The 18,679-nt window shown below is 44.8% G+C and overlaps 1 protein-coding gene across 1 annotated transcript in view; it reads right to left on the reverse strand.

The window, feature by feature from the left end:
- The window catches only part of PPP2R5A (protein phosphatase 2 regulatory subunit B'alpha), a 45,694-nt gene extending 34,291 nt beyond the window's left edge, over positions 1 to 11,403 (reverse strand). The window contains exon 1 of the mRNA XM_069852821.1: positions 10,750 to 11,403. Coding sequence (XP_069708922.1) covers positions 10,750 to 10,939 — 190 coding nt within the window. The 5' untranslated portion in view covers positions 10,940 to 11,403. The remainder of the gene's footprint in view (positions 1 to 10,749) is intronic.
- Positions 11,404 to 18,679: the final 7,276 nt, after the last annotated feature.

Here is an 18,679-nt window from a genome sequence, read left to right on the forward strand (position 1 = left end):
TTACCATTTGAATAAATTCCCTTTTAATTAAGTTAACTTTAAAGCTCCTGACTAACTGAAATTAAGGTATATTATAATGAAGAAGCATCGACCATTAAGTATGCCATAAGTAAATCTGGTATGGGATCATTTTTTAAAAAAATATATTAACTTGTATTCTTGTCAAATTTCTTCATCTTATCTAAAAATAAAAGTAATTTTGAATAAGATGCTGAAGTTGCTCCAGTTTGGCATCACAACAGAAAATGCAAGTTAACGTCAAAAATGAAGCTTGCTTGTATTTTCCCTGAAACTGAGAAACGCTTGTCATTTTCACATGGCAAAATTAGCACTGAGTGCAACACAAAAATAACTTTCATTTGAAACCAAGAAGTAGCTGCCTAACTTACCTCACAAAGTACAGAAACCCACTCTGCAGTTAATATAGCACTTGGTTATTTTAAGTGTGTTAAGGGGATACTATAGGGGAATAATTAAACACGAAAGCTGTGCCAGAGGAAACATGCCATCAAGCTCTTCAAAAGCCAAGGAAGAACCTCCTCTTCCCTTGAATCCCTATGTAAATTCAGGTGGAAGTTACAGGTATTGGATTAATTCTCTGGATAGATATGTACTTCACAAACTGGCTAAACCAATGTTTCTTTATTGCCAGTTTTCTCAGACAAATAACATAATGGGATACTTCATAGTGATAGGTGTTACAGCAGGAAGAACTAAGATTAAGTTAGGCTGGAAACACATGTGATATCCTGGTTCTGCTGCATTTGGTGACCTATCTCCCACCAACCTCAACAGGAATAGATCATCCTAAACTGATATTCAAGCATTTGCAAGATCTCTTTACCTGCTTCACTTAAATTAAGCATTTAGCCTTATAAATAAACTGCTGGGATACTTTTTTTCAACTTTAACCATACTCTAACAGTTATGCTCTTCCTATCAAGAACTCTAAACATCCAGTGCTCAGCAATGAGGGATCCTACACTTGGGTACATTCCCACCTGGCAAAATCTCTTGGCTGTTTTTAAACTCCATTTATACTATTCTGATGTACAGAGTTCATTTTCCTACTCTGAAAGTAAAATACACAGAAAAATAAATTACCAAACCTTCTCCTTCCTGTCTGTACTGTTGGGACTGCGCCTATGCCTCCCTCGGAGGGTCTGACATTTGTATCTTAAACGTCCGTTTTCCTACAGAATCCAGCAACATTGAAAGGCACAAATTTATTTCACGTCTATAATTCTAAACTTAAATTAAACTCTCAGCATTTCTTGCTGTTACGTATATGTTGAACCAAAATTTAGGCTGCTTAACAAAACTTCAGTCTCACACATATTTTAAGAACCTTTTAATTAAAAGCATCATACACTTTTTAAAAGCTTTACCCAATCACAGTAAATTGAAACATTTTCAGTTTAAACTTCCATTTTATTCCCCCCCCACTTTCCCACAGAAATTTACTTGGGAAGAAATTAATAAAATAAAAGCAGTGCTTTTTTTTTTTTTTTTAAAAAGGACCAACCATTTACAGAAACAAAGTAACCCATTAAATCACTTCTAAAAGTTCACCTTAATGTAGTGAGGCACTCTGCTAGGCCTCAAAATGCTGCAATAGCAAAAAATAAAGCTTTGGATCAGCCTTCATGGCCCACACTATACCATCTTTCTCTAAACGCCCTCATTCCACCTCTTCTTTCAGTTCTTCTGAGAGAGTCTGTTGTGCTGTTATCCAGAGTCTGTCAGCTCTCCAAGTGTGAGACGGTCTTGTGTATATACTTTTAATTGATAATTTGAAAATGTAAACTTCTACAACACATGGAAACTTTCCCTGTTGTGGTACAGAGTAGCCTTAATGCCTTTAATTCTCCTGGGTTCAAAAAGAAATTACTAGAATTACAATGTCTTCCTTTTGCAGCACTGTTCTTGAACATATAGGTCCAAATGCTGTTTTCATTGCCACTCACACCTTAACCTCCCAGCCCCACAGCAAAATTCGTATTTCTCTTCCGACCTCTATCCTATCAATGAAGTTGACAAGGAGTACCAATTTCACCCAGGCTTTGCTAGATAAGACAGTGAGAAACAACAGCAAAGAAAGGAAGCCTGAGATGGGAAGAAGATAAAAATCTTTTCCCAGTAGTAGCTGGGCAATACGACAGCAGAATCTTTTTGTTAAAACAATCTGTAGTCTTTTCCCTTCACCACATTTATAGCAGCAATACACGCAACTACTTTAACAGACTACAGGTCACCTACAATTCTAATCAGACTACAGCATGTTCCTGTTTCAGGAAGATTCATGGGAAGTTCAGTACCTTCCAGTACTAAAAAGGGGCCTATAGGAAAGCTGGAGAGGGGTCGCTATCAGGGAGTGCAGTAACAGGATGAAAGGGAACGGTTTTAAGGTGAAAGAGGGGAAATTTAGCTTAGATATTAGGAAGACATTTTTTACAGTGAGGGTGGTAAGCCACTAGCACAGGCTGTCCATAGAAGTCGTGGATGCCCCATACTTGGAGGCATTTAAAGGCCAGGTTAAATGAGGCACTGAGCAGTAGCAGAAGGTGTCCCTGCCCACGGCAGGGGTGTTGGAACTGGATGATCTTTAAGGTCCCTTCCAACCCAAACCATTGTACAATTCTATGATTCTAAAACCATAGTTGCAATGAAACTATGAAGAAAGTAGCACAGCATATGACAAGAAATGTTTCCAGAAATTTTCACAGCCAACAGGAGCATTGAGACTCTATATACTGAGCTTAACGCAGACAGTAGAGAAGAGCTAACTTCTGCCCACTCTTCCCACCTACGCTTCTCTAACCAGCCCACCATTTCCATACTATCCCCTCACTTGTGATACGCTTTTGGACTCTTGCTTGTAGAAAAATACATTACAGGGCTTCCATGCACTTAGCTGCCATGTCTAGCAGCACTAGACAAGAAAAACGAAGAAGACCCATGCACAGCAGCCTCCCAAAGCACAGCGGATGGAAGCAACACAGTAGATCCTGAAATATCAATACAGAACAGCAAAGCAGATACCGAACCATTAGTCTTGCTACTGAACTACAGCAGCTACTGAGCATGTCTTAGAATTTGGATCAAATTAAATCAATTTTCATTACAAACTATGTGCTAAGCTCCAAAGTACAGGAAACGTTAAACCTCAAGACAGTTTTGGTTTGGTATGGTTTTTAATATTGATGCTATACAATTTGTTTTTCCTCTAGTCTTAGAAGCAGTTTGAACTGTTTTTACTGAAACTACGAAAATTAGCCTGAGGAACAGTTCCAAATGCAACTGTCCATACTTGGCATGGAAAACTTCAGTCCAAACAGTTTAGCAATGCTGTAAGCAGTTGAGAATAAGGTCTTGTGAAGGAAAATTATAGGCGATCTTAGCGATTACAAGTTCTGCCTTTAAGTCAAAAGTATACTATGAAATAAGCATCTTGAAGACAACATACTTCATTGGCAATGAACTCAGTAAAACTTAACAGAAACTAGTTCAGTGACTCTGGTAGAAATCAATGACTCAGACGTTAAAAAGAAGCTGTCACTGTTGGTTCAGTTTCTAGCAGAGCATTTTGCCAAGGGAATCTTATAAAACAGATTTTCTTTACTATGCATTCATTCTAGTTCAGCTGTGATTCCAACCTTCAAAATCCAACCACTGTTATGAGACTATAAAAATAATTTTAGCCTGCTACATTAAAACATAAGTTAGAAATACAATGGCATAGAAGCTTAATTCTATTCCCTTCCCAAGGGAAGTGTCTTTTTTTCATAACAACACAACACACCCCTTCTGTGCTTAAACAGAACATTAATCAGTCAAGAACTGCTGGTATGACACCTTTTCAAAAGCACTGGTTGATTTTAAGATAGATAGATATTAAAAAAAATAATCTGTAGATTGAAGTAATGTTCTTTTGATCAGATAGCCTGGAGCAATAAGTAATTCCATTTGTATTCCCTACAGCAACTAACATTAAATCCAGCACCTGCAACACTAATATCTGACTAAACAAGAAAGCAACGAATATGGAAAAAGAAATCTGATACTAAGCTGGCACACAGAAGATGTGAAAGATTTAAATAGAAAAGTTCATGTGAAGACTGTCAATAGGTTCTATATTTAGGAGTTGCTCTTGATGGAAGCATATTCTAAGACCAAAAATTCAACTCTATGGATAAAAAAAAGGTCAATTCGTCAAGAATTAAAGACTAAATGTTCCACTCTGTATACCAAGAACAGTTCCTTAATTTAGAAAAAAAGTTCAACAGTGCATTTTTCATGGAACTATGTTAGAATATTAAAAAAAAAATATTTAAAGCTTTTTTAGCTGTTACATGTTCTCTGTTTCTCAAGACTGTAACTTCAGCGAACAGCAGTTTTGACCACTTTATAGTACATCCTGCTGAGATTATATGTAAGAGTTAAACCTAATTCCTCACAGAACATCCTCATCCTTCATCTAAAATAAAGATTCACTCTCTTAAGGAAAAGCTCACCCAAGAGATCTCAGCTGTGAGGGATGTGGAATACAAAGGGTAGAGGATGGGGGACTACAGAAGAGGAAATAACAATGAATCACACGGGATACAAAAAAAGTGCAAATCTGAGACAGCAAGTTGTCATTTCACTTATAAATATTTATTAAGGCTGTAGCAAAAGTAAACCATTGTAAAATTTTGAAAGACATTTTCTTTTGAGGAGCAAAGGCAACTTAGTAGAGAAAGAGAATTCCTCCCAGCTGTTTTTAACTCTGCTTACTTTAGTCACTGTGTGGCACATGCTACACAACTCAAAACATTCAAAGTTTAAGGTTTGAACTGACCCTGCTAGAATTAATAACATTAAAATATTATCCATAAGCAAGCTTATTAGGCTTTACTGTAATGTTTCCACAAAAGCTTAGCTTGAACACAACACCTGGTTCTCAGTCAAATCCAAGCTTTTTCTCAAGAGCTTAAGTAACAAAAATACTATCATCAACACCTAGTTTAGACCCCATATTTTAATGTTGAAACTACATATTGGAAGGTCTTCTTAAAAAATCTCTTATACCAGGATACTTCATTGCTGTAACCCTCGGCCCCACAGAGATCGCTACAACTAGTGTTAGCCTGTGGTTGAAAGATTTTTGGACCACTTTCTAGTTCTTCTGCTAAAAGGGCCACCATTTTCTCTGTAGGGAGACAGTTTAATTTGGAAGCATATACCGAGAATTTCTTTTTATATATTTGTTCTCTGAGCTTGATATCCTGCAGTGACGCGCATCTTCCCAAAGGGATATTCACTACTGAGAAGATCATAGAAAGGCACTGGGAAATGTTTATTCATTCCAGCTGTGCTTGACACATTTGGTACACATGAAAAAAGGTGCATTTGCTTTACAACCTGACAGACCATATTAACTGTGCTAAATAAAAGCAGGAAGTTGTATTTTCTATTCATCATTTTCCACCTGTATTTTTACAGGCTTCTACAACCAGAAGTGCAGAAACAAGTATGCCTTCTTTTACTGTGATGAGTCAGGTCAAGCTCCAAGGTTAAGTTTTATCTCTTTATTTCAAAAATGAGGATAACTGCATGTGCTATTGCAGTCTTTTAAAATAACTTGGTAGGGAGACAAAACTACCACTTCTTAAGCCGTTTAAAATAACACTTCCTTTGCCAGATTTTCTTAAATTCAACACAGAATTGTCCATGAAGTGATAAAAACCTGCTGTTAATCAGCACAGTATTTTGGCTGCAGATTTTTGAAAGGATTTGTATTATGTAAACTATAAAGGAACAAAACTAAAAGGACAAGCGGGGAGGGAAGTAACTTCATCTTCTAACAGCTTTAACAAGCCTTTTTTTTTTTTCTTTTAAAATCAGTCACTAGGCCTTCATTACTTCTTATCCAACTTATAAATAATGCGGTAGACACTCTCCTGAGTAACAAATACACAGAATACCTGCTAACTTAACTGAAGAACACATTACTGATTTATTTTATGTACCCCAACATCAGTCAGCTTTTGCCGAACTTTTGTCTAACAATAATAGGTATCATCACACACTAAATACGCTGAATGTTAATGACAACACGCAATTCTGCTGCCCCTACGCTCAATCTCACTCCCCCAGTAAAACCTCAGGAGGGAAGAGTATCTAATATTTGGGACTGTTACCTACTAGTTACAGATGTACTACTTCTCCTACCAGCAATAGCAATACACAGCCAAATAAAGGAATTTTGGTAACACAAGAGTAGCGGTACAATTAACTCCAGAAATACATACTTTTAAGATTATCTGTCTACAGGCTTTCAATCAACACAACTATGCAAGCACGTTACACAATCCGATCTGGCTGTTTCAGTGACAAACAAGAGTCCCAAGAAAAATGGAAAAAAAAAACCCCTCCACAATGCTACCTATCCAAAAGTCTACTTTTTAAAGTGGATAGGTTTTTTGGGGTCTTTTTTTCCTTCTAGGATGGCTCTCCTTCCAGTAAAATAGAGGCAAATATTTTCAGTCGGTCTAGCAAACCTATTGGGGAGTTATATAATACTGTTTATACCTGATTTAGGATACTTTTTCTTACAAGTGATGAAACAAGACAGTAACTATAAAAGCGATTGTTTCACAGCAGCATAATACCAACATGCTTTTTCATCCACAAAACACTACTTTTCTCCTAATATAGGCTCCAAACATCTCAGATTTAACCATTTATTTGAAGATACCTGGAAAAGCAAAATGTTTTCATCTAATTTCGTAAGTGCATGAAGAGCACCCTTAGGCATCAGTATAATAACTGTACGTTCCTTTTTCAGCCCCTCCCCTAGGAACATCAGCTACTGCTCTATAGATTATACCACATTGACAGCATCACAGTTATTACTGAATTCCGTGCTGGCTTTGAATGATAAAGCAAAGGTTCATCCCTTCCAAGACGCATGATTAGAGCAAGAAATCTTACAAAACAACAGATTTACAGAGAGAGCAAACACTTTCTTTCCAGAAGCTTTTTTGGTTTGAGGGGTAGAGGAGGTTCAAGAGAGTAAGGAAGAGAGGAAGCCTCAAGCAGACAGAGAAATCCATAGCTACGTTAAGGACAAATTTCTCAGGGGCGAAAACGTGCAGAAGAGTGCTGCTTAACTTTCTGACGACTGGCTACTTGGGATACTACAATTCATAAAAGTATATACTGCCCAGAATTTAAGTTCCGAAACAGGTTTAGAGGACAAGTCTTCACATGTAAATCATAAGCATAAAGACAGATGTGATTTTCCTTTATGAATTTTAAGGCAACTCAAGCTGCTATAAAACTCTGCATAACTGGAAAAATTCCTCCAATAGTTTATTGCCTCAGATTTCTGAGCATCTCATCCGCTGATGCCACGCAAAATTTCTCTGTGCTCTAAGTAAAAAGCTGTAAAACCTCACTCACAAAACTTTAAGATTTAATCATACAGAGTTAAAAAACTAACATTAAAGTCTCAGCTCATCAAAGAATGTAAACTTGAACATTTTGCTGATTTAAGCTGGAATTACTCTGTGCATAAGGCTTAACTGTTTGCTGGGTAAGGACTCAAACTTTCTTAAGTCTGCCACCTATGTGTGATATTTACCAAGTGCTTTTGCAAGGTCTCGAGCACAGTTTTATAAAAATGATCTCAAAAATATGCTAAGCAGCACACGAATAGCAGAAACTAAACCTTGATTTCAATCAAAGTATTGAAAATCAGTGTACTAAGGTGGGACACAACTTCACAGAGAAAAAAAAGCCCTAAACAAGCAGTAAGAACACCCCTGCTGTTATTAAAAGTAACAGACAAATCTGCTGCAACAAACACGCTAAGAGAAACCACAACCCTCTGTCAGTTACTCTCCTGCCCAATCTTATTTGTGTTTAACAACATTTCTACCAGTTTTATGGTTCATGTAAATCTACCACTGAAGAGTACGGGAAAAAAAAATAAAATCAATCTTCTGATACTAAAGACATGACCATAAAAGCCACAAAAATCAAAGAGGAAAAGAAATTCCTTAGCATCTAGGAATATTGGCTGGAGGAACAGGCTGCCCAGGGAGGTGGTTGAGTCACCTTCCCTAGAGGTGTTTAAGGCACGGGTGGACGAGGTGCTGAGGGGCAGGGTTTAGTGGTTGATAGGAATGGTTGGACTCGATGATCCGGTGGGTCTCTTCCAACCTGGTGATTCTATGATTTTTATGCTTGCTGTATTTCATTCAGACTTTGGATATTTGCTGCAAATGCTCGGAGATTTCTTCCACGATCACACAATGCAGCATCAAAAGCCTTACGACTTTAACACTAGTGAAGTAAAATTACTACACTGCATCAAGTTAAGGTAAAACCTCTCTCAATTTTCAGGCCCCTGTTAAATAGTTCAATAACAAGTTCATATTCTCTGCCTAATAACTGTATCTGTAATTTTTAAAAGAGGAAATAGAAATTTGTCGTTCAAAGGCGTGGAAAGCTATAAAAATGAGATGGAAGTTAACTGTAATTAACAGATGCTATTCTGAACCAAGTGTTTTCGGATTTTAGGTCCACTACAAAGGTTAAAACCTTCACTATTTGAATGTCAGCAACACCGGCACCTACAATTTTCATTCACAGGAGGAGATCTCCGAGGCCACCCCGATCGCTGAAACAGGACAAGCAAAACGCCACCGGACACCGTCCCGAAGCGGTGGGAAGTCACCTCGGAGCCAAACGCGACCTCTCTCCGGTAACTCAGGATATTGTGCCACAGGCACTAAGTTCCTCTTTGCAAAGTCCCCCCCGGGGGAGGAGCCACCACTCGCTCTCAGGCTCTAATGCTCAACTCGCACTCCTAAACTCAACTCGCTTTTTTTGGTTTGTTTTATTTTTTCCCCCGCGGTAACACTTCCAAAAGCAAACCTGCCCCGCCAAGGCCGGCTGGCGGTGTCCCGAGGGAAAGGGGGCGAGGGGGAGGACAGGAGGGGACACGCGGGGGCGACACGAGGCGACGAGGACACGGGGGGCGACGTGCGAGCAGGGGGGACACGGGGACCACGCAGGGGCGAGCGGGGGGCGGGACACGAGGGGACACGCTGAGACAAGCAAGGGGGACACTAGGCGGGGGGAAGGGGGAGACACACACACACAAGGGGACGCGCAGAGACAACCAGGGGGGACACGGGGGGCGACAAGAGGGGGTTGAGTGGAGGGGGACACAGGGGGTACACACGGGGGCGAGCGGCGGGGGACACACACGGGGGCGAGCGGGGGCGAGCGGGGGGGACACGGGGGGGGACACGGGGGGGGGACACGGGGGGGGGACACGGGGGGGGGACACGGGGGGGGGACACGGGGGCGAGCGGGGGGGGACACACCGGGGGGGACACACCGGGGGGGACACACCGGGGGGGACACACACGGGGGCGAGCGGAGGGGGACACACACGGGGGGGACACACGGGGGCGAGCGGGGGGGGAACACACGGGGCGGGGAACACACAAGGCGGGGGGGGGACACAAGGCGGGGGGGGGACACACAAGGCGGGGGGGGGACACACAAGGCGGGGGGGGGACACACAAGGCGGGGGGGGGACACACAAGGCGGGGGGGGGACACACAAGGCGGGGGGGGGACACAAGGCGGGGGGGGGGACACAAGGCGGGGGGGGGGACACAAGGCGGGGGGGGGGACACAAGGCGGGGGGGGGGACACAAGGCGGGGGGGGGGGACACAAGGCGGGGGGGGGGACACAAGGCGGGGGGGGGACACAAGGCGGGGGGGGGACACAAGGCGGGGGGGGGACACAAGGCGGGGGGGGGACACAAGGCGGGGGGGGACACAAGGCGGGGGGGGGACACAAGGCGGGGGGGGGGACACAAGGCGGGGGGGGACACAAGGCGGGGGGGGACACAAGGCGGGGGGGACACAAGGCGGGGGGGGGGACACAAGGCGGGGGGGGGACACAAGGCGGGGGGGGACACAAGGCGGGGGGGGACACAAGGCGGGGGGGGACACAAGGCGGGGGGGGACACAAGGCGGGGGGGGGGACACAAGGCGGGGGGGGACACAAGGCGGGGGGGGACACAAGGCGGGGGGGGGACACAAGGCGGGGGGGGACACACACAAGGCGGGGGGGGGACACACAAGGCGGGGGGGGGACACAAGGCGGGGGGGGGGACACAAGGCGGGGGGGGGACACACACAAGGCGGGGGGGGACACACACACAAGGCGGGGGGGGGACACACACAAGGCGGGGGGGGGACACACACAAGGCGGGGGGGGGACACACACAAGGCGGGGGGGGGACACACACAAGGCGGGGGGGGGACACACACAAGGCGGGGGGGGGGACACACACAAGGCGGGGGGGGGGACACACACAAGGCGGGGGGGGGACACACACAAGGCGGGGGGGGGGACACACACAAGGCGGGGGGGGGGACACACACAAGGCGGGGGGGGGACACACACAAGGCGGGGGGGGGACACACACAAGGCGGGGGGGGGGACACACACAAGGCGGGGGGGGGGACACACACAAGGCGGGGGGGGGGGACACACACAAGGCGGGGGGGGGGACACACACAAGGCGGGGGGGGGACACACACAAGGCGGGGGGGGGGACACACACAAGGCGGGGGGGGGGGACACACACAAGGCGGGGGGGGGGACACACACAAGGCGGGGGGGGGGGACACACACAAGGCGGGGGGGGGGGGGACACGGAGGGAGGCAGGCGGGTACCTTTGAGCTGGGGCAGCGGCGAGAGCTCCACCTGGCTGCTCTGGCTGCGGAACTGCGAGGAGCCCTGCGAGCGCTTCTGCCTCTGCGCCTTGCGCACGGATTTCCGCGTGAAGCCGTCCACTTTCTCGGCGGCGGAGACGGCCGCCGACATGGCTGGGCGGAGCGGCGCGGCGGCGCTCGCCGCCACCATATATCACACCGGGCGGGCGGAGAGCGTAAAAAACGGGCTTAGAAAACTAAAAAAAAAAAAAAAAAAAACAAACCAAAAAAAAAACCCCAACAACCGAAGCCAAGTCTTCCTCCTCGCCGGGGAGCGGAAGGAGGAAAGGCAACAACAAAACAAACAAAGCGAAAGAAACAACTTTTCCCGCGGCGGGGAAGGCGGGAGGGAGCCAAACTTTTTGTTTTGGTTTGTTTTGTTTTCTCCCCACGGAGCTGCCGCCTTCCTCCGGGCACGCTCCAACCCCGCTCAGCCGGGCTCCCCTGCGCCCGCCCGCGCTGTCATCGGCCGAGCTCCATGGGGAAAGGCAGTTCCTGCGCCTCTTCCCTTCCTTCCTTCCTTCCTTCCTTCCTTCCTTTCTTCTTTCCTTCCTTCCTTCCTTCAACCACCGCCGGGCGCTCCCCGCGCCTCCGCCGTCATCCTGGCCGTGTGTCTCCCCCCCCACCTCTCCCGCTCTCTTCGCGCCCCGCGAAGCCTCGACGCCCAAGCCCCGGCCGCGCAACTCGGCGGAGCGACAGGGGCGGGGGCGGTGGCCGAAGGGGGCGGGGAAAGGGGCGCGGGGAGCGGCCGCGGTTGGCGGCGCCGGGCGGGAGGAGGGGGAGGGGGGGCCGGGCGGACGGGGCCCGGGCGGCCAATCAGAAGGGCGGAGCGCGGAGGGGACCGGGAGGGCGCGCGCGCCGCGACCGGCGGCGGGACCGCCCAATCGGGAGAGGGAGGCGGGGTGGGAGCGGGGGAGGGGCGGGCGCTGGCCAATCAGCGATGGGGCGGGGCGGTCGTCGACCAATCAACCCTGCGGCCGCGGGAACTGGCCAATCAGCGATGGGGGCGGGCATCAGCCAATCCGCGCTGGGAGAGGGAGCGGACACCGACCAATCCGCGCGGGGGCGCGCGGGAACTGTCCAATCGGCGCTGGGGGGCGGGCACAGGCGCGGGCGCCGACCAATCGGCGCTGGGCGATCGCGGGCACTGGCCAATCGGCGCCGAAGCGGGGGGCGGGCGCGGGAGAAGGAAGCGGCGGAGCGGGAGCGGCGTGTGGGTCGCTGAGATCTTCCGAGACCGCTCGCTGTTGCTTCTGCTGACACGCGGCGGGAGGCGCGGCCGGGGTCCCGCTGGGAGAGGGCGAAGAGAAGGAGCCGTCGGGAATGGCAGCTCTGGAGCCCCTCGGGGAGGGACTGCGGCGCTCGGTGCTTCGGGCTGCGCCCGGGGCTCTGCTCCTCGCCGGGGGAAGGTGCGAACGGGAGGTTAAATGCGAGCAGCTGCGGTTCATGCCGCCTTCCGAGTGCCTCTGTCGCTTTTTCTTCCTCCCACCCTCCTGGCAAGCTCAGCGTGTTCTTAGGCTCCCCTACATCTCAGCAGGTCGAGCGAGGTGGTTCTGTCCCTCTGCTTTGCTCTTGTGAGACCTCATCTGTAGTGCTGTGTCCAGTTCTGGAATCCTGGACATAAGAAGGATATGGAGCTGTTGGAACGGGTCCAGCGGAGGGCTACAAAGATGATCAGAGGGCTGGAGCACCTCCCATACTAGGACGGGCTGAGAGAGTTGGGGTTGTTCAGCCTGGAGCACAGAAGGCTCCGAGGAGATCTTATAGTGACCTTCCAGTACCTGAAGGGGCTACAGGAAAGCTGGGAGGGACTGTTCACAACGGTTTATAGTGACAGGACTATTGGCAATGGGTATTAACTGGAGAAGAGCAGATTTAGACTAGACATAAGGAGGAATTTCTTCACCATGAGGGTGGTGAGGCACTGGCACAGGCTGCCCAGGGAAGCTGTGGCTGCCCCATCCCTGGAGGTGTTCAAGGCCAGGCTGGATGGGGCCTTGAGCAGCCTGGTCTGGTGGGAGGTGTCCCCGCCCATGGCAGTGGGGTTGGAGCTAGATGATCTTTAAGGTCCCTTCCAACCCAGACTATTCTATGATTTCTGGATGAGTCGGGCTCTCAGGAGTCTGTGTTACCATGGTGTTTTACTTTCTCTCACTGAGTCACAGTCTCGTTTTGTAAGCTGAAAGCTCAAAATTGCCTGAAACAAGCACTTTCAAAGAGTGAATATTTATGAAGTTACTAATTCTTTTGTTTTGTACGATTTGTATGGTTCAGGCTGAAGTCAGGTTATGAGAAATGAGAACTCTTGACTGCAGGTGAAAATGACGATTGCGTGTCCAGGACATGGATGCATTGAAGTCTGACTTCTGCCTGATGCCATTTCCACATATGAACAACCCCCCATTTTGAGCTGCAAGCAAGTGCCTTGGCTCATAGAAATTCATGTAGAGATAAGTTTTACACACGTAATCATATTTTTTCTTGCAACACAGTTTTATGTACCAGTTCAGCAAATACTTGTAGTATTTTAAATACACAGTCAAATTTCAGTAGTTGACATAAATACCGTAAGGTAATAATGCGTGTTTGTTAAATGTTTTCATGAGTTAGAGTTTAATCTTTATAAACCATTACTCAAAAAACAAGTATAGGTTATAGCTTTATGCAAACCTAATAAAAGACTGGAAGCCTGTTCAATAGGAACTTTTGTCTGTGTTTTCTTCTGGTCATTCTTTGCTTCTTCCTTTCCTTTGTCAGCACAACCTCTACTACCTTTTTGATGTATGATTACTTGTGTACCTCCCGTCTTTTTTGCTTTTGGTGAAATAATCTTTAGAGAGATGGACAGTACTCAAAGAGAATTCTTTGCCATATACTTTAGATTCAATTCTGAATACAGCATCTCTAGAAATGATAGTGGGCAAGTGTAATATACTGTTATATTGCTTTGCAGTGTTTACACTTCTGATTTCATTTTTATTAATCCATTACAAAGTCCATTTTACAAACAAAACAGCCAGCTCATGTATTGCAGTAAAGGAAATTCTTGTGTTCCTTAGCCTGTTAATGCAGATTTCCCTTTGTGGCTCACAGCTCCTATTGAGAGAATGCAAAGGCCCAGCCCCTGTATTGGTGTGTTCTTCTGTTCCTGCCTGCCCTCTAACAGCTGTCATTTTCTTCTGTGCCCGTTTTTAGAAAGTGATACTGCCTAGTATGTCCTGTATACCGTTTGTTGGCAGCTCAAGCCTTGCCGCCTCTTCCCTGCGTAAAAGAATCTACCTTAATGTTTCATCAATTAAATACTTGAGAATTTGTTAATGAAAAGCCTTAGATAAGTAATGTAAATATATTTTTTCTGAGATTTAAAATATTTTCTTCGAGGTTACTAGGCTTCGTAATGGCTGCCATGCTGTTTAAAATTAGGTTGTAAAAATCTGTTGGCAGTTGAAATTCATGATGCAAAGACCTCGGAAAATAATAGGTGTAGTCTTGCAATGATGGCATTTTCATACCAATTGCACTGGAAGATATTTTCGGATTGTATCTTCATGTACCACTCACAAAAGAAACGCTGAAATCTGAGCCAAACAAAAATAAACTTTTGTTCTCTCAAGTAAATGATAAGTTATTGAGGCTGTTGAGTTTTCTTTTGCCTTTTCAATATAACTCTTCTCTTTTGGAAGAGTCATCAGCAGCTCTGTAGACCAGCTACAGCTTCCCAAACTGAAGTGATAATGTCTGAGTTAATGTATGCTCGAAGTCAGTGGAATTATATGGATCTATGAAATCATTGGAGCATACAGGGCTGTGGGGCTGGGATATCCAGATAATAAAATGGAAGTGAGAGCTCTGAGTGGCAATCCAAAATAACTGTGTTTGAGAAGGCTGAAGATTGCCCTTCACCGGTCTCGGCACACAGTGCTTCCTACACAGCTGTTGAAGCTGCTCTGAGTCAGCTTCTGAACCCCCTGATTTTCACAGTGTATTTAAAGGCACACAGCTGTGATGCCAGGTTATAAACTGCTGTCTGCAAATCCAATTCATAAAAGTCTGAAGTGTCCACAGAGAATGTTGTGAATAGTAATTTTATGCCAAGCTATTCCCACTGTTAAATCAGAGCCCTCAACATGCACCAGAGTATTGATTCTGCAAAACCTTACACACATTTCTAACTTGGCTGGAGGAAAAGTCGTTAGCATTCATGATCATTATTCAAATTGAATAAGCAACATTCTGGAACAGATTTGACTAAAGAGTCACATTTGCAGTTCTTTTCATTCAGTCACAGAGATTTCTTTCCTGCACCTTCTTAGCATCTTTTTTACACAGGAAGGAAACTTTTGAAAAGGTAGCTGAGTAACTTGCAGAATCCTGACCAACTTGGCTTGGAGGTGTGGCGCTTCAGGTACCAGGTTGCTACCAAGGGTTTTCTACAGGGAGCTGCATGGTTGCCTGCAGGCTAGGAGTTAACCATAGCTCTGCTTTCCTGTTCTTCTGTACAGCTGCTTAGAGGCCAAGCTGCAAGAAATCCAGCTCTTCTCAGAGACAGTGGGAGGAATATTTGAATATTTTAGTAAGGAGGATGCCCTAAGTGGGTGAAGCCTCAGCCAGGAAGGTTTGTGGAAGAAGGTTATGGAAACTTACTTTTATTTCTTTCTCAAAATGCAAATTCTTAAGGAAAGGCCCTGTTGGCTACTGCTGTGCTTATTTTTACTGTACCACCCCATAAGGTTTTCAGGGTATTATTTCAACTAAGTTTACATCCTGGGCTAAGACTGTGCTTTTTCAAGCATGCATGGAATTAACTTTAAGCACTTGGACTGTCCCAGTAAAACCAAGTAAGCCATTCACATGCTTTGGGTTAAATTCTACTGGCTAGTTGCTACCTAGCAGAAGTTTTTCCAAGTCTTCTGCTTGGTAAATCCTCAAATACTATGGCATTGGTTATCTCAGGGACCATCTGTCACCTTCCTTCCAGAGCAGCCTTTGAAATTCTGGGACTGGAACTCAGAGATCAGTTGGCAAGAACTTCTCTGTGAGGGCCCCGAGTTTGATTTCCTTTAGCATACCTATAACTACGTCATTACAGTCTTTCCAGGCAAAACTATGTGTATGGGTATGTGCAGGCAACGGATTGTTAAAACTAGTTCTGATTCATGTTGTTATTTTAAAAGTCTTTTAATTAAATCTCCTGTCAGACAATGCAGCGTGATTGTGTTGCAAATAGACAATGTATTTTAAGAAGTTTGTACACACACACACATGCATGGACACATACACTGATTATCATAACTGATAGTCCAATGAAAATGTATCAAATTTAACTCCTGAATTCTGCCTGTGTCTTGAAATGTCATTTTGGGTGGAAACAGTGCTGAGGGCTCAACAGAAGTCTTTCTGGCTCAGTAAGATGCAAAGCATCCCTTAGGGATATGGGATTTACAACTAAGCTCTCAGAGTCAGTTAGCATCTTTGCCATAATAAGATTTCCTTAGCAAAAAGCTGCAGAACATGAGCGTATGTGTATTTACTAACCTGTTCTCTGTGCTGAAGATTTGTTTCCATTTTATGTGTGAAATAGGGGAGAACTTCAGTGAGAGGATTGGATTCATAGTATTCTTAAACGTAAAAAAATAGCACTTGTATTTGCTGAAATGCACAAAACAACAACTGCCAACCACCACCACCAAAAAACACTACAGCCTTTCCTCTACCTCTTTCTAAATGCTTTTGTCTGTGGCAAACCAGACCTTTGTAAATGCCAACAAGAGCTATCCTTGGTGTTACAGTCTTCTGTAAAGATTGTTCAACACAGCATTTAGAAAATAAAAGGGAGCTATTCCTTTATGAAATGTTTGCATGCAAAAGCAAACACCTGGAAACCTGAGTTCTTTCAGAAATAGTTCCTAATGCTTAGTGAAGGGAATTAAACAAACAAATAGCAAGGTTTATTCTGTCAGCTTCTCAGCAGGCTAACAAGAATTACTGCATGCTAAGAATCTTGGAAACTTAATTAATGTGGCAGCTAGAAAAGTACAAAATGTGGCTGAGAGATGTAAGCCAGACATGTAGACTGTAGTGAAGCGATATGAAGAGGATAGGGGAACCTCCACGTATCCAAGGTGGAAAGGATTTACCGTACCAGGGTTTCTGAACACTTTGGCCATGTTGAATACTTTCTGTAAGAAAATGGTTTTGCATCTTGAATTGTAGTTCTATTCCCTTGTCATTCCATTCCCCTTGGAGAATAATAGCAGAAAAAGTTTTTTTATCTTTTCATCTGTTTCTGCTGTGGTTTAGCAAGCAGAAACAAAGAGCCAAGTCTGCCAAGTAGCCATTTCTCAGCAGGTTGCTAGCAAGTGGGCTGGCACCCATCACCCGCAGATCTGCCCTCTCAAACAAAGCTCAGTTTCAAACTGTACCTGTTCAAAGGCATTTTTATAACTTTTTTTTTGCAGGAGGAGTCTTAAATATTGATTAATTATAATCAATCTTTCCACTCTCTGGTTAATTAATGAAATCAAGTCTCATGCACTTGTGGATACTATTAATTTCTCAAATAGGTTGCGTGGCTTTTGTGTGTAGTTGTTTCATGTTTTCATTTTTTTTTCACAGCTGTTTTTAGAGCTGCAGAAGAGACTTAAAAGAGACAGCTGTGGTTCTTATGTAATAATGTGATTCCCAAAGCTGGATCTTTGAGGGGGAAAAGAAGACTTGAGATAAAGCGATAAGCATGGGTAAGTGCACAGAAGAGCCTGTCGTGAGCTTTAGACGGATGTAAATAATGTTTATAGTAACTTAGTTATTTGTCTTTTTTGTTTGTAGCATCCAGAAAGATTTATCTTTTGACAGCTGATGAAAGAAATGGTCTTACTGAGATTTCAGTAGTATATGCTTCCATGTTAGGACTTGTCTGTCTTTGGGAGATGTACTGCCTTTCCTTTAGTGATCGAGCCATAGTGGTCGAATTAAAGCAGCATAGGAATGCCCGTGATATTTTCGTTGTGTACACGCACTCTTAATCATGATGTTAAAGGCGGTGGTACTTGTTTTCACCACAGTGAAGTGTGACCTTGTAGAAAAAAGCTGTCTCTCACTGGTCATTGTCTAGAGCAAGATCTGAGCATTTCCCTGCCTCTGCTTAAATATGGACCACCTTCAGTGACCTGACTTGCTCCCCTTCCAGTGGATCTGACACCACAGTCACTAAGCACAGGCTGTGCAGCAAGCTCACTTAATCCTACCCAGCGAACACATGAGCCACAGTTTGCGTTTCAGTCTGTAAATTGTTCTTTTGTTTTGCAGGCTTTACTGAACACAGTTTTATTTCATGTGACTGTGCTATTTATGGAGGAGTAAATATTGCCGGGGGTCTATTTAAAAAGGCCAATGACCTGGATTTTTTTCCATTTGAATTATCTCCAGGAGTCAGACATGTTTAACAACTGGCTTTTTTCCCCTTGTTGCTGTAGATTGCAATGATTTCTAACATCTTAGATCAACACCAACTAAAATGACAAAGATTTTGAGAGAAATAAAAATTCATGTAGCAGGAATGTGGTCAGACCGTATGCAACCTTGCCACTTTTAGAAAAGATTAAATCCATCCTGAATAACCAGATATCAGCATAGCATGTTTTTAATCTCTGAATAGTTGATCTTTATTACCATCATGGTAGCTTCAGTTCATAACTCTGGTTTGTTACTTTTATTTTTTTTACTTTTGTTTCCCCAGGTATGTTTCCATATATTATAAATAAATAAACAAACCATGTTTTCAGAAAGGGAAGACTGAAAGGGAGCAAATGTTCTTCTTGCTATTCTTGTAATCTAAATAGCAGTATTGCTGTACTATTTTAGAAGCAGGAAGTTAGATACTGTTGAGAAAATA

This window comes from Phaenicophaeus curvirostris, chromosome 2, assembly GCF_032191515.1.
Source record: "Phaenicophaeus curvirostris isolate KB17595 chromosome 2, BPBGC_Pcur_1.0, whole genome shotgun sequence".
NCBI classification, from domain to species: domain Eukaryota; kingdom Metazoa; phylum Chordata; class Aves; order Cuculiformes; family Cuculidae; genus Phaenicophaeus; species Phaenicophaeus curvirostris.